Below are 19,349 nucleotides of genomic sequence, written 5' to 3'. Positions count from 1 at the left end.
GTTTCTTCATATTCATTAATTTCTTTATTTCTGGGAACATGTATCCATCTGGTTGCTCTTATTAAGGGCCATTAGTTCCTTAGCTTAGGGGTGCAAATCTTTATTGCTGTAAACCCACATTTTTAAGGAGCAGTTTAAAAAAAAAATTCTACATACTTAAACAGCCTACTAACTGGTCTACTGTAACACTAAATTAATTTTATGTGCGGTTAAGAGGCCTTAAATCCTTTATGAAACACCACAACCCCCCTTTGCTTTCCGCACTGGGTACACTGTGGTGTTGCATGGGGACTCTTATGGTACAAGAATGCCTCTCTCTATCAGTGCCGTGATTGTCTCGAAATGCCCTCATCTGCCTCCTTAGTTAGTGGGTACTGTTTCACACTTGGTAAAATTGCCCCTTGCTTCAGCTTAATCTTTACTCCCCCTATGCTCTTTATGTGACCCACATCATAGGGACTTGTTGTCCACAGGGTGCTGGGTACCTTGGCCAGGTCCTTCTCCCTAAATGGGGCTGGTGTCTCCAGCGTCATTGCCATCCTCTGTGGTACCTCTCTGTAGTGTACCATTAACCAGTAAGTCACGCTCATCGTAAACACCATCTCTATTTCTAATCTCTCTTCCCTGAAATGCTCTTTGTCTGTCAGTGTGGTCAACCTGCACCCTTCTGCCACTGCGATCACTGCTGTCCATGCTCGGCCTGTGTCATCCATCCCATGCACCCCTATCCCGTCCTCTCTCGTGACCACTTCCTCTATTTCTATTGGCACTATGGTTCACTCTTCCTCGTCCAATGGTAGCTCAGGCCTGAATAAGTATTTGTTTGGAACCCATCACACCTTCCCTGCAATGCCTGGAAGCCATGCAATAGCAATTTCAGTCCCATACTAGAACATTTCTGCATCCACTAGCACCCCCCTCTGTACCTTGCATCCACAATAAGCTTGGACAATCCGTCTTACATTGAGCATGTGTATTCCTGGTGTGGAGCACACTATTCCCTTGTCTGTAAATGAAATGGAGACTATAAAGGTTCCTGTTGCTGAACAGAGTGAGTCACCCTAGATGTATATACACTTGCTCATGCTAGCCCCTTAGCCAATAAATGGGCGAAAAACCATGTACTTATAAAAAACATACACATATTTTAATGTTTATCAAAAACACATCATATTCACAATAAATTTTTCTTAAAAATGACACATCATTGTGATCCAGGCCCATTACGAACCACATATATCTGTGCATACATTTTACACTACTGGCATAGAAGCTGACACTTCAACAACCCTTTCCTATGCCTAGATATGGGGTATTTGTATATTTCAACCACCACTGTTACTCATGCCCTCCTTGATTTCTGTGGGCAAAAAGGTTGTGCCAACACTTTAAGAATGTGTTTCTAGAACCAACATAGATCTTAAACATAAGAATATACATAGAAATGCGTCCACTTTGTATATCCTGTTGGTGCTGTCTTCAGGGCACTCAGTCTTTTTACATGTTCTGGTTTTCACGCATATCATCACGTGTCAGTTTACCAAAATTTCAACATTTCTACAAAACAAACAAACATTGAATCTTAAAAACATGGTTTCTTTTCCTTTGTTCATAACAAGTGGTACATTGCATCTATTTCAACTTCACCTCCATTCTCAGTAAAGACAGCAGGGTTGCTAAGGGGCTAGCATGAGCAAGTGTATATACATCTAGGGTGACTCACTCTGATCAGCAAGGGAAGGAAGCTGTATTGTGGGAACCTTTATAGTCTGTATTTCATTGTCCTCACCCACACAGCCCCTAAAAAGAGGACATTTGTAATTCATCAGAATTGATGTAAATGAAATGGTCATGTTCACCCTAGTATATTTACAGGTGTCTGTCGAGAGTAAAGTAAAGGCAGTGATAGATCATGATCACCTATAGAGAGTAAAATGTTGTCTGTGAAAGGAACCACTTCCCGAGCCCCAGAGAATCCTTGAGTGTTCATGGCATCTCCTGACAACTTAAATGCTCCTTCCCTAATGCAGGACCTAGTCGCTCCTGTGTCAACAAGAAAGGAAAAAGTGTTGGCACCTCTCACAACCCCTATGCGAGGTTCATTCACAGGGTTGGGTGTGATCGACAGGATGGCACACATTGAGTTCATCTGTGAGCTCTCCTATTGAGGGTATACGGACATCCAATTCCCTGTAAAGGGGATGTTCCCCACCATGGTAACTCCACCCAGTTGTCTAACGAGAACCATTGCCATGGAGTCCACGTGTGCTGCTGCATCATTGCTCTGTATCTGTGCCAATTGTTGTGTGTTTCTATGAGCCTGTGGTGCCTGTAAATATTGTGGTACTGGTGCTAGCATCTGTGGTACCTGAGTTTGCATCTGTGGTGTATGTACTTGTGGCATCTGCTACTGTGTACCCTGCATTTGTCCTTGCTGTTGTTGGTCCTGTGTATAGTAATCTTTCTCATCCCTTTGGTAGGGCTGTTGGCCCTGTGCTCCCCAATTATGCTGCATCCCCCTGCTCCTACACACTCTTGAATTGTTTCCTAATTGCCCACACGTCCAACACTGTGGTGGCTCCCTGCCTTGCCCTTGGAACCCCCCCCTGAGAAATCCCCTGGGCCCTGCTGCACCTGCTGCCCATATTCCTGAAACCCTCCTGGAAATCCCCATTGGTTATGATGCATCTGTGGTCCGAACCCGCATCCTCTCGGTTGTCCCCCTCTTCCTCGAAACCCTTGTTTGTTTGTTTTGTTTGTTTTATTCGTATTTTTATAGCGCGCAACAGCCCGGGGACATCGTGGCACTTGTTACAGTACAAAGCTTAGTTACTTAGTTACATGGTCATTAGCAATATATATACAGGTTGCAATATAGTTACATAGTCATTATCAGTATATATACAGGTTACAATATAGTTATATTACATTTGTGTTATATTACAATATACATGGCAGAAGTGGAGGAGGCAGTCCTCCACTTGCTAGTTGAGGAGAGTGGCCTTGAGGTTGTTGCGTACGACAGAGATGGAAGTTTCAGTTCTAAGGGTGTCAGGTAGTGAGTTCCAGAGTTTCGGTGCAATATAGGAGAAGCCTAGACCTCCCGCTGTGGCTCTCTTTATGCGTGGTATGTGTAGCTGGTTGGTGTACTGAGATCTGGTGGGGCGAGTGGATGTGGTCCTTGATATTGCTTCAGATAGGTATGCTGGAGTGGTTTTGTTGATGCACCTGTGAGTGATGGTGAGGATTTTCAGAGTAATACGGTCTTTGACCTAGAGCTACCGTGCTTCACGTCTGGCATGGGATGTATGGTCTCTTCTAGGGATGCTCATGGGGGCTCTGAGGGCATTGTTTTGTGTGGTTTGCAGTCTGTGAATGTTTTTGGCGAAGGTGCCAGCTAGAAGGGCGTTGCAATAATCGAGTTTGGCTCCTATAGTTGCTCTAGCTATGGCCAAGCGGTTGGGGGTGGATAAGTAGGGTTTAATGGCATTGATGAGTTTGGTGCTGAATGCTGATGCAGAGGCTATGGCGCTGACTTGTTTGTTCATCGATAGATTTGCATCAATGTGAACACCTAGAGTCTTGACAGAGGATGATACGGAGATGGTTGAGTTGTCTATGTTGAAGTTGTTGTATTGGGGGCTTAGTTTCGATAATGTGTTTGTCTGGCCCAGGATGAGAATTTCAGTCTTCTCCCCGTTAAGACAGAGGCCATTGATTGCCATCCAAGCTTGGATAGTGACATAGATGTTGTGAAGGGCCGTGGCGTCTTGGTGATAGAGTCCAGATGGGGGTAAAAGTACTTGAGTGTCGTCTGCATAGTTTGTATATGCAACACCCATGGAGTCAAGTAGGTCGAAGAGGGGTTTTGTGAAGAGGTTATAGAGGGTGAGGGCTGTACAAGATCATTGGGGGAGACCGCAGTTTATAGTGGTAGGATCTGCGTTAGCTGTGTCGGAGTAGATCTTCATGGCTCTTCCTTCAAGGAAGTAAGTGATCCAGGATGCTGCTTGATTAGAGAAATGGGCTGCATGGGTGAGGTGGGAGGTGAGTGTTTGGTCATCTACCAGGTCAAAAGGAGCTGATAGATCGAGGAAGAGGAGCAAGGCAGGTTTGCCTTTGTCCATGATCTGTGAGATTTGATTTTTTAGGTCTAATAAGGCGGATTCTGTTCAATGCCCATCACGGAAGCCAGATTGTCTTTTGACTAGTATGGAGTTAGCTTCTATGTATGATTGGATCTGGATGTGAGCTGCTTTGTCCAGGATTTTTAGGAGGAATGGGACGGTCGTTATCGGTCTGTAGTTGTTGGATTGAGCTGGGTCAAGTGTGGGCTTTTTTATAAGTGGCCACACCCAAGCTTCCTTGAGATTGTGTGGGACAGTTCCTGTTTGGAAAGATGCGTTAATGAAGGCAGTAATCAGGGGTGCTAGGTCATTGGCGCATTTCTTGATGATTCTGGGAGAGCAAATGTCTGCTTTGCAGAGGGATGGTTTGAGGTTTTTGATGAGATTAAGGACCTCAGGTTCAGTGACGTTTCTGAAGGAGAATTGAGCGTGATTGAGATTACTACGCTTGTCTTGTGTAGGGCAGTTGTTTTGTTGGTTTGGGAGGGCTTTGCAGTGGTTTTGGATTTTTTTCTGGAGGAGTTTTATTTTGTTGAGCATGGCGGACTGAATGCTGGCACACCAGGCTTTGTCTTTAGTTATCCCGTCAGCGGTATCCAGAGGAGTGACTAATTCATTAAAGAATGCGAATAGTTCTTTAGCTTGGGAGTTGGCCTTTGAGATCCTATCATTGAAGGAGTTGGATTTTGCTGCTAAAATGGCTTTTTTATATTGGAGGGCTATTTGTTTGAAGAGGCTCTTATTTAGATCACTCGTATCCGTTTGCCACTTTTTAAGCGACCGGAGCTTTTGAGCTCGGAGGGTTTGGAGTTCTTCCGAGAACCAAGAGTTGCAGTGAAATGATTTTTTTTTCCTTCTTGCTTTCAAGTGGGGCTATAGAGTTTATGGCATTGGTGAGAGTATCATTGAAGATAGCTGATAGTATATTTGGGTCCTGAGAGAAAGGTGGTGCTAGGCAGGGGCTTTTAAGGTGGGGACGCAAGTTGTCTGCATTGAGTTTTTTAGGACTTCTTATTGTGGCAGGTGGTGCGTGGGTGAGAGTCTTAGGTTTAGGGTTGGTGGGGATGAGAAATTCGATGCATGTGTGGTCCGTCCAAGGAAGGGTGGTGTTTGAGGTAATGTTGGATGCACAGTTGTGATCCATGACCCAGTCAAGGGTGCGGCCTTTGGAGTGAGTAGGGGTGAGGACTCTTTGGGAGAAACCTAAGTCTGTGAGTTCTTTAGCTAAGGTTGCAGCGGATTTATCCTTAGGATCATTGTATCCTAAATTGAAGTCTCATAATAGAAGGATTTTGGAGGACATTTTAATGTTGTTGCTGAGTCGATGTGAGAGGTGCTCTTGGAAGTCAGCTGGGAGTCCGGGAGGTCTGTATAGGATGTGGATGTTGATTAGATTATTGGGGGAGAGCGTAAGCTTGGCTGATAGGATATCAGCATTACCACCCCATGTACTATGGTCTGCTAATCTGATGGATAGTGAGTCTTTGTGGATAAGGGCGACTCCCCTCCAATCTTATCACATCTATCTTGCCTAAGGATGGTGTAGCCTGTGGGTAGGGCTAGTGCGATGGCTGGGCAGGAGGCATCATTGAGCCAGGATTCGGTGATGCAAAGTAAGTCCAGATTAAGTGTGGATAGTAGATCATTTATCTCGAGGGCATGTGCAGGTAGGGAGCGTATGTTCAGTAGTGCACATTTAAGAGGTGGGTGTTGTGTGCCTTTGATGTTTTTGTTTGTACTAGTATGGGGTGAAGTGTGCTTGTTGTGGTGTGTGGTAGTGAGGAGCTTAGTGTGAAGTAGTGTAGAGGCATGTTGGGGTGGTGGGAGGAGAGGGGCAGTGCCTATGCTCATCTTAGTATGGGGTAGTGGTGCAGTGCGGGTGCCTAATCTGGTGTTTCTAGTCATGATGGGTGTGGGTGAGCAGAGTAAATACCTAGGAAGTGATCGATTTCTGAGATTGTGGAGTCTGGTGGCTAGGTGTCACGTCCTCAATCTTGCCCTCCTTCCGACACTTACCCGACACCATCCGTTCCCATACCCACCACCCACACCAACGGGGAAGACACTGCAGGCGGGATGTCAGAGGGGGCAGGACCAAATCCTTCCGCCCATTTCCGTGTTGGCGCTTGCCCTGGCGTCTCATCCATGCCCGACGGCTCCGGGGCCGTCGGCTCCAGCTCCCACGCACTGGAGAACCCGATCGCGTCTCGCTCAGGCGATCACGTGATTAGTCACGGGTTCTTCATCTGCCGCAGACGCCGGCGTCCACACACTGGGCAACACCAATCACTGCTGGCGTCCGGCCTCACGTGACGCTCCTGTGCGGTCACGTACCTTGTCACGTGACCTCAATTTCCATCACAAAAGGAGCCGAGAGGAAACGCTCAGCGCTTCACAGCTGTTTCTACCAGAGACCTGTTCGGCGTTACTCATTTCTTCTTGCTACAGTTTGGAACTCGACCACGGAACGTTGCTTTGGACTTGTATTGGATTTTCCTCTGGACTCGACGTATCTTCTGGACCCTTGGAACTCTTGACCTCCCTTTCTGGCCCTGGTACTGCTCTGGATTACCCTTTTGTCTTGGCGAACTACGAACCACACGATTCCTGTTTATCACGCTTTGCCTCCTGAACCACTTGGGGTTCACTAACTATTGTGCTCACTACCTGGACCTTGGATTGGCTCGCTAACTGGTCACGTTCTTGCTGCAGGTGTGGGTTGGAGGAACTGCAGTACATCCCAGCCTGCTGTTTGTCTTCCCTTGCTTCCCATTCAGGTTTCCCACCAGTTCTACCATCCACGGGGTAAGCTTTGTCATTTTACCTTGTTTGCTTGCACTGCCATTCCTTTCAAAGTATACCTGATCCTAACCTTTGCTTTACAGCACTCAGGGGTCCTTCCGGTGTTCCCGGTATCAGACTGACGGCGCCACTCCACACCTGTGGCCTCAAAGATTGCTAGGGCAGTATTCTATACCTGCTCGAGCGGTACTTGGGGACGGAGGTAGTTTATAGCTGCACGACCATCAAGGCTGACCACCAAGATCAGAACACTAGGCTAGGTGGCCGAGACTGTGTGATGTTGTAGTCTGGTGCTGCGGCATGTGAATTTAGTGCCGGGCGCTGGGTGAGGTGTGCTGGGAATATGTGGGGAGGCGTAGAGGCCATTATAGTGAGGGCTATAAGGATGGCTGTTAGGCTGGCTGAGCGGAGTGTGGCAGGGAGAGTGCGGGAGAGTGAAACTATGCTATGATTGGGAGGTGCATTCTTGGGCATCATGATCGTGGAGAGTGGCTGTGTGTGTGTGTGCAGCTGGTGTGTGCTGCTGGTATGTGACAGAAATGACAGGGGGATCGTGCGACTAGTGCTAGGTAGTTCAGAGGCAGGGCACAATAGGTAGCAGTTCTGCATTACCCTGCCCCATGAACCCTCCCCCTGTGGGTGGTGCAAACTGCTGTGGTTGTTGCTGCTGCTATCCCTGTGGCATGGGGCTCGTTAATACCATCCCTTCCAATGCGTACTTCAATAGTTTTTTCTGCACTAGTTTCACTTCGTCTATCTTCCTGTCCTCCGCCTTTTTCTTAAGCTTCTCCTGCCATAGCCTACAATGGTGAACTATTGTGAGTTGTATTTCTGGCCATCCTCTTGCTTCTGTTTCTACTCTTTAATTGTGTTTAATTTATTTATTTGCATTTTTTATGTTTACATTAAACATTTTAGAAAAACCGTGACATATAAGAACATATTCTTTCTAATTCTCTATGAGATAAGATTCACTTCTCTGTCATTTTATGCTTCCATTCCTACCAACTTCTTTAGATGTTTCTAAAAGGGCTCTGGCAGCCTTTGCACTAGTATGCAGTAGAATTTTGCTACTGTTTTGTCCCAAGGCACTCTAGTTTCAAGGTGCCAAAGCTCTTGAATCTCCTGAATATACTGTAAGGGGTCTTCAACTTCCCTCATTTTCCGGGACATAATTGCCCCAATGTCCGAGGTGGCTGGGCATTGTGTCCTTAATGCTTGCTATACAGCAGCTCTGCAGTTTGCAAACGGCAAACCATTGTGCGTTGTGTTTTGTGTTGTCGCTCCAGGGAGCCCCACCCTTTTCCATACGTCATCAGCAGTGTCCCAGAGGATCACCACTAGTAGTCCCTTTACGTCTCCCACTGCTAGCTTGTTTCCCGCTGTCATCCTTTCCATCACATAAATTAATTTCCCAGCCCCCGCACTTAATGAGGTTAGTCTGCACTTCACATTCTCCTTGTCTGCATGTTTCCATGGTATATACTGAGGTCGTACCCCTTCTCTCTCTTGCATCTGTGTGAACCCCTCCTCCCCATGTGTGCTTCTTGTCAGTCTGACCTGCCTGTCCCCTCTCTCACTTTCGATGCCTGTGCATACATCTATTGGTTTTAACATGGGTACCAGACCTGTGTCGTCATATCTCCTCATTAACCTTCCCCTTGAGCAAGCCATGGCCGTTTCTCCCTTCCTTCATCCTGGGAGGTCTCAGAGACTATTGACATATGTATTGACGTCATGAAGGGTGTGTAAGTCGCCCGCCAACCATGCCTGATCCTTTGAGATGCCTCCTCCTTCTCATTCTGTATGCGTCCTAAATTCCCATGACACCCGCTTGTCTGTCCACGTCCCCGTTGACTGGGATTGACACTGCTCCCCCTCTTGTCCCCACTGTTCCTGTCTTCATTGTCAAACCCTGAACCCATTTTTCTGCAGAAATCGACTGAAAGACTCAGTCTCCTAGATGTCAAGTCCGTGTTAGGTGTCATGCTGAGGTCAATGTTTCTCAAGTCGTATCTGCTTCCTCCCCACCAGGCCCCTAGGCCTGCTCTGTGTCTTTCTGCTGTGCTCCTGCCCTGTGAAATCGTGCTATCTGGTTCTGGTCATCTGTCCTCCTCAAGTCTATCGTTTCCCCTGTCCATTGCTCCTTGTGTCTTTACCTCCCTTATTGCTCGGTCGTCCTCCTACCTGCGCCCCCGTTCCCTTGCCAGTCTGGCCAGCTGTAACTTCCTCTGTTCCTTCTCAACCAACTTGAGTTTTTCTTGCTCTGCTACTTCCCTCCGCCTCTCTAGCTCTTCTACTTCCCTTGTCCTTCTGTCCCGCTGCTCCCGTTCTGCTCTTTTCCTTACCTTGAGATCCCTTTAGATCCTTTCTTCTCTTTCCCTCTGCACCTGCTCCTTTTCCTCCTCCTTCCTTCGCTCCCTATCCTCCCTCTCCAAATGTCTCTTCTCTTCTCATCTCCCTGTCCTCTCGTTCTAACTTCTGCTCCTGCTCCTTTCCTCTCCTATCTGCCTCGTCCATTATCTCGGCCCAGTCTGATGCTTCGCTGCTTCCCTTCAGACCTTCCATTGCCTTGGTCGTCCCTTCTAGACCCCTGTCCATTTTCCCCTCCAGTTTCAGGAGTATCTGTCCTCATATCCACTCCTTAGTGGCTCTGCTCCTGAGCCCCTCCTTTGCGTCCTTCTGCACCTCGCCTCTTGTCTCTCATTCAGTAGTTGGCTGCCATGTGCCCCATAGCCCCTCCTCCTTCGTATATGGTGGTGGCTGATGTGTCGGATTTGAATACCCCTCTGCTGCTCTTAATTCCTGTATTGAGAACATCCCTTGCTGATCATCTGTGTCATCGGATACTACATTCGGAGGGACATGGGGAGGAGTGAGTCCCTGGCTCCTTCACCTCCTGCTGACTCAGCATTCACTGACGCCTCGCTGAATCCTCCTCGCCCTCCTGGAACATGCACCACAACTCATATATGGCCATGTGTTTTGTTAACTTCTTCCCCATATAGGCACCCTGTATGTGTGTCAGTAGTGATTACATCAATCTTTGGAGAAACTTCCAAAAGGTGCCACAGTTTAGTTAATTTTTCCTCAGTACATTTGGACCATTCTATGCTATATTTACAAATCATCTCCATATAGGGGCGGGAGTGTCTTACACAAGTGCTGAAGGGGCGTGTCCCGCCCCGCATTTCACATGATACATGTTTCATGCCTTTACCTGACCTCAAGTTAAGGGTTTTGACAATCCGTGGTTCAGGGAGAAAGGTACAATATAATGACAATACTTTTCAGGGCACTACGAACCTCTCTTGCTCCACAATTTATTAGGCATTCTCCGTGCACAGCCCCTCCTTCACAACCACTGCCTCCTCAGGCACACCCACAATCTTGTGCATGCGCCTTCCGCACACCGCCACTTGTTCACCTTGTATGCCAATCCCAATTTTCCAATACTAGCTCCTCACCATCTCATGCTCTCTGTATCCTATGTACAAACCTATGGGTGATGTCACCAGTTTACTAAACAAGGTACTGCTAGGACAAATCGAATACTGCACCCACGCTGTTATAGCCCGTTACTCCCAACAACACAAAAACCCCACAGCTGTCTTCCTGCCTCCAGGCGGAGTATATCTATAGTCTCTTGTGGTCGAACTCTATCCGCTGCGTCGCCAAGCATGCAAAACGCCTCACTCCAGGAGACTTAACCAGTCAACTCATCTTCCGCAATCTAGATCAGCTTTCCTCGCTAACCCTTACGGGGATACTGTCATCTATTACCGAGCTAAAATGCCTAACCCACAGGAAAACCACTATATACATATCTTCTGTCATCCGTGCCCTCAAGTCAATAGTCTAGGTTATTCACCATAGTGGTTACCTCTAAAACCGAATGTGCCCTAAACATAGATAAGGGACTTCTACCTCCAATCCTGTCCCTATTCACTCTGACAATGCTAGACAATACTTTGACAATACTCGACAATACTAAACAATGCTCCACAATGTTCAATACCCTTGCTCACACCCACTGTTGCCGTTTGACTGGGTCAATACTTACACTCTGTGGTCTGCTGGTGCTGCTCGGCTGCCGACTCCTCCAGAAAATGCCCACTTTCCCATGTCAGTCTGCCTGGACTCCTCGATGACTTTGGGCAGGATGATTTCCAAAGGGGCTCCTGATGGACTTTCCACAGGCACGTGTTTCCCGTCTTCTCGAAATATGCGAGGGTCCTGCAGCCTTTCAGTTTCTGCAGCGGAGGAGACGACCTGGTGCTGGGCTGGCGCAGCCAACCATAGACTCTGCTACCAAATTCTTGGGTATAACTCCCAGGTATATTGGAAGTTCACTGACTTGGAGGGCCCAACACCCTCCCCCAAAATACAGAGGACTTAGTCAATGGCAAGTTAAACTGCGGTTTATTACATCCAAAACCAACAGCGATCGACACAAGAACTCAGAAAAATTTCAACATGTCACACAGTAAATGGTGTGCAGGCCCCTTTTGTCTAAAAAACACATCACTGCTCTGTCATTACTTGGGCCTCTCTCCAGAAACCTATTGTGGCGTGGGATTGGCCATCAGGAGCATGATAACCTATATGGGTACCTTTACGTGTTATTATACTGTCTCTTTCATGTCAGGTGGCTGGCCTTTTCCATCCCCAATTCACTAACTATAACATTGTTGCAGTGTTGTGGACTTACTGTTGGTTCTTGCCCGTTGCTACCCACCCCTAGGATACTAAACTGTGATTGGCTAGAGCTGACATTCCCAGGCCTGGGACCAAAAGCGGTTCTCAGCTCACTGTGCACCTTTTCAAGGTGATGGGAATGACAATGTGTCTGTCTTGTAACTCATGTGACCACCTTTGTCTTATGAGAATGTTCTCCTGCTTGGCGCAACACTTGGTGCGTACTTGTTGCAGTCCGTGTCTGGCTGCCTGGGATCGGCTCTCCTTTCTCGCCAACGATCACTGTCCATTGTCTGCTTCAGCTGTATCACCTGTTTGGAGACCATGAAATTGGGCTCTGCAGCTCCGAATTATGAGGATGTATTCCCTTTTTCTGCAGCGGGTCCCTTTGTCATCTGGGGATTTGAATGTCTTCTGCATCTCTTGACCTTGGCTGAAGGTCCTGTTTCACACATCTTGCTCTCTGTCCAGCCTGAATCAGCTCAGGTCGTCCCTTGCTCAGTGGTCTAAGGCCTCCTGTAATTTTCCTAAACCTTATAATGCAGTTTCTACATTGTCCACGTCATGCTATATTCTCCATAGCTTAGTCACATTTGACTCTGTCAGGTCCCATAGGTGCTCCTGCAGTTGCATACAGTTATTTGTGATTAAGCATCTGCAAGCTTTGCTCAGGATTTCTTGTGCCTTGCGGTTTCTACGTTACTGTATTTGGCTAATGGTAAAAATAATAAAGCAATGACAGTATGTATATGTATCTGTCCTCTAACTACAGGACTGTACACTTGTGTTCTTCATGTATTCACAAAGTGTGGATGGTACGTATGCTTCATGTCTAACGCTTCTATGTCGTGGTGTCTCTAACAACGTCAGCAACATGCTTTCTTGGTGCTTAGTCCAGGCTGTCTATATAGGTGTCTCTGACCATGGCCTGCGGCTCTTCATTCACACATGGATATATTTGTACAGCACATGGTCTATATGGCGGGCTGAGGGGATACGTTTCAACGTATTTATTGATCATTGGTGCACTTGGGATTCGTCTGAATTAGAATGGATAAGTGCAGTGTTTTCCAGGCTTCCATCTTGTCATGATCTTGACGGGAGGAGGGGGATGGTGCTGGGGATCACTAAAGTATTTCTGACACATCCTTTATTGACTTTGCTTGTTTTACTGGTATTTTCGGGCAACGACAATTTCATGTGTGTCATTACCTGGCTAGACTGGCATTTTGGTACAGCCAGTCTAGCCATTGCACTTGATCAACAAAAAACCAACTACTTTTTAAAGAATTTAGGGTATATAATGTTTTTATTTGAACCCTAGCTTGCAGCCATATGTATTTCGATATGGAATTTTATCATAATATACTTGCACTTGCACTTTATGAGTACCAAAAAAGTTTGGTCTCTTGTCTATTGCTGCTAAGCTGGTATGTTTACATGGAAATGCACTTGCACTTCATGAGTATCAAACAACTTTGGTTGATTGTCTACTGCTGCTAAGTCGGTATGTTTACATAGAAATGCACTTGCACTTTATGCTGTAGCTGTGGGCTGCCCCACTCATCACATCTCTCGCTATTGCACTTGCACTTTATGGCCCATTTTTAGAAACATGTTTTAATTTGATGGTCACATTTTTCTGATAGTGATGCATTTATTTTTAACAAGCCACCACTGGCCTCATATCTATATTGTTATTCTATATATGGCTTTCTTTGACTTTATACTGCTGCTAAGTTAATATGTTTACATAATATTGCACTTGCATTTTATGTTATAGCTATTGACTGCACGTTTTGGAAAGTGATGTTTTCATTTCCCCAAAAAAATATATTTTTGTGTATGCATCCATATCCATAATCCTTAATTTTTAACCATGGGATTTATATTTCAGTATTATGCTTACCTCTTATTTTGTGACATTTGAAACATGTTTCTTGAATTACTTTACTGTGCAATGTATTATACTGCCATATCTGATTGTTTATATCATTGATATGTCTTAGACTTTACTCCAGTCTAATATGGCAGCCCTGGTTTTTACAGCATAGTGGTTGACTTGTGGAGACAGGCAAAATGGAAGAGGGTCAACTGTGCAATATGTATTGTGTTTTTCACTCTGGTCCCCTAACGTGAGCAAGCGCTCAGGGAAGCGCGAAACGCATCATTCAGGACCCATCCTTGGCGTCCTGCTTTGTTTGCTGTGTGTGTTTTGCTTTTTTGCCTTTTTTCCTACCATCATTAAAACTCGTGTCTTTACTTTGATTCGAGTTTGTCATTTTTGAGACCAGCAGTACCTCATGGTGGAGTGCGTTTTTTTCCTCTGCTGTGCTTTTCGCTCTCTCTCTCTCTCTCTCTCTCTCTCTCTCTCTCTCTCTCTATATATATATATATATATATATTCCCTAATTGCACTTCTCCACACGGGGATAGCACTCAATGCGGTCAGGACGCCAGTATAAATCTCCAGAAAGTAAGTCAATCCACCATTCGCCAGAGTTCTTATGCCATATCCAGTTTTATTCAAGGTATTACAACCTACGACGCGTTTCGCAACGCTCCCGTTGCTTGCTCACATATAAAACATAATGAGACTGCAAAGTGCTTTTAAGTACAGAAGGGCTCGATCTCTATGATCCTGCCCGACACATTTTGTCCCTCGTCTCTTTCAGCTCTTGCAATACCCCATAAGCATTCTGTGTTGAATGCATGCGGCCATTTTAAGATGTGTTAATTCTCATGCTCAGTGCATTTTTTATAGATATCACAATCATTTTTTACGGCCGTTCAGTGTGCAGTGACATGTTTTCATTTTCGTTTTCACGACAATTTAAATATGTTGTCACTCTAATAGTTGTAAATTAAAATCAAAACCTGTTCGCTGTACACTTACACATTATTCCCAATCACGGCCTGAATTTGCGGTCAAATACTGGGATCATAAAATTAATTGCGCACTGCCCCTGATTGATTTTCTATTTACCAACTGTATATATGTGAGGAACTATGACATTCCAATCATTTGATCTTTTGTGGGTTCGAGATTATAAAGTGCATAGTGCTGTAAACATAACTCTCAATCCATTTATCTTAAAACCTAAAGTGCATAGTGCAAAGTGTTTCGTTAATATCTTGAACATGAATCCTCACACATTGTCAATTGAATTTTGTAGATGTTTTCTTGGAAATTCAAATGAATTATTTTCTGTATATATATGGCCCTTGGAGACTGGGGATCACTAAAGCATTTTTGACACATCCTTTATTGACTTTGCTTGTTTTACTGGTATTTTCGGGCAAAGCCAATTCCATGTGTGTCATTACCTGGCTAGACTGGCATTTTGGTACAGCCAGTATAGCCATTGCTTACTGTGGCATGACATTTATTACTTAGCATCTTTGATAAAGCAAGCATGATAAGTAGTATTAACTCGTTAGACTCATATTTTGGTGTAGTGGCCTGTATATTTCCTACTGTAGCATGACTTGTGTTCTTATGGTTCTAGAGTGGCTTACATTGGAACCAGTTTGGTCATGCTTTCTTATTGTGACATGTCACTTTTAATGGTCAAACCAACTGGAGTATTTTCTTACATAGGAGTACTGGCATATATTGGCAAAACCAGCTTTTTGCCTAGCGCCAGTAATGAACCTGCAAAAAACATCTCAAATCGAACATGAGTATGTTCTTATATGGGAATACTAGCATATGGTTCTGGAGCCAGCATTGAAATGCACTTGTGCACTGTTGGTGACTTGTGCATCTATTGTACTTTTTTGCCATGAGTTACCCTACATCCTACAAAACCAATTGCAAACTGGCCTTCTGCCCACATTTTCACAGAAAGTGTGCTATGTGTATAGAACAACTCACCAGCCACCACTGGTGGCTGGTATAGTTTGGGGCCAGGCACCGCCCCATTTTTTCTGCACTAGGTAAAGAAAAACATTTAAGCTTTGATTAAAAAACATAATTACTTCATTCACTTGGAGTAGTGCATGCCCCTGCAGCGGCATAATCATCATGGATATTGCACACAAGTCAGGGTCCAGGCCAGCCCGGCGTATGGCATGCCCTGTCCTTTGTTTAGGAGGTTGGGGGCGGGGAGGCCCTGAGCATGGCTCACAGGGGGGTGGGGAATGTTGTGCTACGCCACTGATTGGGCTCTGCTTAGCTTAAACGCATTCAAGTGTGATGTGGATGGTTGAGAGAGGTCACAAACTCAACGAGGACACTGCTCTGGTACAACACTGTTTAGGAAAATAAGTATTGGACATGGAGTCTCAGAAGTTAGAGAGCCATGGGGTGGGGCGTCATTGAAAACGCACTTCGCACATAGAGCTCTGAAAATCGTAGATGCATTGAGATCCACTCTTGAGGGAAGTGCAGACCCTCCTCTCCCCACACCTCATCCTGTTAAAAAAGATTGAAAAAGAGCCATGTATCAAAGTCTCAGACATTAAAGTGTTATGTTCAGCTCTGGGTTGTGGTGGACAACATGTGGTTTCTTGTCACATAACTTAAAGATTAATGCACACGGAGACAAATGGCCTTAGCTTACACTCGTACACTCGTACAAGCTTCTTCTCCTTGCTTGTGCAGCATTTTGTTCGTGGGTAAACAGACAAAACACGCCTCCTCAGGTCAGTGCTTTTTTGGCTTGTTTAACACATTAATGCCACAGACTACAAGTACTTCTGTGTCCATTGATCTATAGATGTTACATACACTAGCTGTAGCCTATGGTAGAGATTTTGGTTACACTTTTACAAGGACTGCATTATGTATGTTTTACATATAGGCTTCACATCGAATTGGGAAAATGGCATTCCCCAAATGTGTGATCCTGGACAAATCTCCTTCTGTGCCTCGGTTCTTATATCTGGCTGAAATGAGAGCGCCTGACACCACGGGCCTTAGACGCATCTGAAGGTTGTGTGCCATCACTTCCTGTGATGTCACTTGGGGGCACGGTCAAATGACATCCCTTCCTGTGATGTCATTAGAGGTCAAGGGTCGTGTGATGTCACTTCCGCTAACCCTGGTATTTTGGTGGAATTACATCCTTGTTCTCTCTATTTGTGCTTTATCAAAGCCATAATTAGTTCCCTTCTGCTATGCCTTGTGCACTTCCAGGGAAGCTGATAACTCTAGCCATCGCTTCTAAGTTTCCTTACGGTTACTGTCAATTGTTGCATCCAAATTTTCCAACAGTGCATTACACATGTTTCAAGCAAATGAATTTGTTGTGCTCGCTTCCCAGGTGCTAATTACATGTGAAGTCTTCAGATAACCCTATTGATTTTTTGCAGATGTTAGGCGGCTTGGACTGGTTGGACATTGCTGGCGTGCTAAACGTTTGGTTGTGAGGTTCTGGCCCCTGATCATCACGTTGCTCCTGATGTGGCTTGTTCTTCTCACAGTGACGCTGGTGAAATGTGAGTTATTATCTCAGTTAATTATGTGGTTGGGTGGCCTACTAATAGCAGGGGCTACCAAACTCAACATACCAGCTATACAGGTATTCTCCCAATCTGATGAACTGCTAGCCATCAAAATAATTCAGATAATATCTTGTCTGAGGTTTCTAGAGCAAAACAATGACAATATTGTTCTTGGGGGTGATATTAATTACTTTTGTCCTGATTTTTGAGTGAGGTTGAATGGCGAATCAAGGTGCAATTTGGGCCATAAGCTTAAATGAACGAAATTTAAAAAAAATGTAATCCCAATATGAGTGGAGATTTGTCTATGTCTCTGACTAGGAGGAGGTGAGAATTTAAAACAAACCTTAATTTAATTCTTTCCTCAGAGTCAATTTTCAAGACTGTTCTACTCTTAATTTATATTTATTTAGTACAATATAGCACGTAAGGCTTTTTATACTCCTTTGCCCATTTAAAAAATACAGTCGATACAACAATCAATTAATCAATACAAAAATAGTACAAAAAGAGCACCCTTAAAACTACTTAAAAATAAACAAAGCTGTTTAAAATTCTATTTTATCCATAATGCTTTCGAACAAACACCAAAATTGTGTCCAAGGATATATCAAATTTGTATCATTTCCATCGAGAAAGTCCCATAGCTCATCTGACATGTCCCACTCGTCTCATCTAGGCACTTCCCTAAATGCTTGTCATATCTCAGAACAAATGGTCTCCAAATCTCACTCAGGCTATCACATACTGGTAATATATTTTTTACTGTTTCTATGTCCTCTCCTCTATACAATCTGCATGTACGTTGTGGCCTCGCAAGACTTCTTCAAGCTCATATAACGTCTAAGGAGCTTGCACAGTTAAACTTAATATTCTTATACTTTTGGGCTACCCAATTACAAGTAGAAGTAGTAGTCATTTATATTTCCGAATTGTATGGCCTCAACACGCTTGTGGTGGGAACGCCCTTGGGACGGAAGTCCAGGTATGGGAACATTCTTAGAAAGGCTTAGAATGCATCTGCGCATTCGGCCAAGATTAGGAATTAGGTGGGCTAGGTAGGCTCCAGTAAGCAGCCCAAGAGGTCAGGCATGTGGATGGGTGCTGAGGGATGTCATGAGAGTGTGCTAGTGCAAAAGACTTGTCCAGCTACACCAAATTTGTCATAGATTGTCGCAGTATTCTAATGTGTGTGGATGGATATCCATGCCTGCGGCAGATGTCCACCAATGTGGTGCATCACACATACCTGGAGCTCAGATGGAGCTTATCTGTGATCTTGCTGTGTGAACAGCTCGTCTGTGTGAAAAAGACAAGCTACCCTCATATGCTCTTCTAGGCACTATAGACAGCCTACCCTCAAAGTCCTCTAAGCGCGAGATTTTCTAGCACAATAGACAGGCTACCCTTATACTCTTACTCTATATCTTCTAAGTTCCATAATAGGTTAACATCATGCATCTTCTAGTGCAGTATCAACGATACCTGCATATATCATTATGAGTTACAGTGGCTAACTTATAGATCTTCTAATTGCAGTTACCATCATATATTTCAGAGCGCAACTGATAGGCTAACATTAGAAGTTGCCGCCCAAAGTGTTCAATCCCAGATCTGTCCGGGTGCAGCACATTGCACATCCTTCAATCCTTCTAACCTTCACAGATCCTCCAATTGAAACACATGTGCTAATCATCGTAGTCTCTTCTAGAGCCGTACATGTGCTAGGCTTCACAGTTTTTAATGTGCCTTTGTCTTTGGAGTAGTTGGTGCTTAGGTCATCTGTAAAGGCTGCATTATCTCTAGATTGGAACAGGACATACTGGCCTAACATATCTTGTAACCGTAATAGACAGGCTGTCTTCCTTGTACTTGTGATTCCAATTTCAAGAACATTCCTAGCACCTTATCAGAAATACCCTGATATCTTTGACTGGAGATGGGCTATCAGTATGGGTCCTCTATGTGTTCAGCCGAGGCGAGGTGTAATGTACGGGAATATGCATATTCTGCGCTTTGGGCGGTTATCCCGATACATTTCTTTAGTGAAGTATTGGCTGCCATCTGACTGTCAAGAGCTGTATAAAGGTAGCATGAGCTCATCAGTCAGATTGAAGGAAGCCAGGTGGGCTGATGTGTGCTTTTTTACACTGATTGGTCTGCGGATTGAGTGTGTTGGGCGGGACACCACAACAATGGCCAGCATCTGCCTGTGAGTTTATGTACAAGAGGCTTGTCTGTGTATTGTTTTGTGTAGGGCAGTCCGCCGTGACC

The 19,349-nt window shown here is 45.0% G+C and overlaps 1 protein-coding gene across 5 annotated transcripts in view; it reads left to right on the top strand.

Moving 5' to 3' along the window:
* Positions 1-19,349, top strand: part of LOC138447676 (CD209 antigen-like protein C) — a 298,894-nt gene that overhangs the window by 113,447 nt on the left and 166,098 nt on the right. For 4 of the 5 annotated variants that reach the window (XM_069603939.1, XM_069603936.1, XM_069603935.1 and 1 more), the window contains exon 3: positions 16,944-17,069. The exons of the other annotated variant lie outside the window; for it this stretch is intronic. In XM_069603939.1, the coding sequence (XP_069460040.1) occupies positions 16,944-17,069 (126 nt within the window). The remainder of the gene's footprint in view (positions 1-16,943; positions 17,070-19,349) is intronic. 5 annotated transcript variants of the gene reach the window in all.

This window comes from Ambystoma mexicanum, chromosome 3q, assembly GCF_040938575.1.
Source record: "Ambystoma mexicanum isolate Mex_15411 chromosome 3q, UKY_AmexF1_1, whole genome shotgun sequence".
In the NCBI taxonomy this organism is placed as follows: Eukaryota; Metazoa; Chordata; class Amphibia; order Caudata; family Ambystomatidae; genus Ambystoma; species Ambystoma mexicanum.
This window is presented reverse-complemented; position numbering and strand designations above follow the sequence as displayed.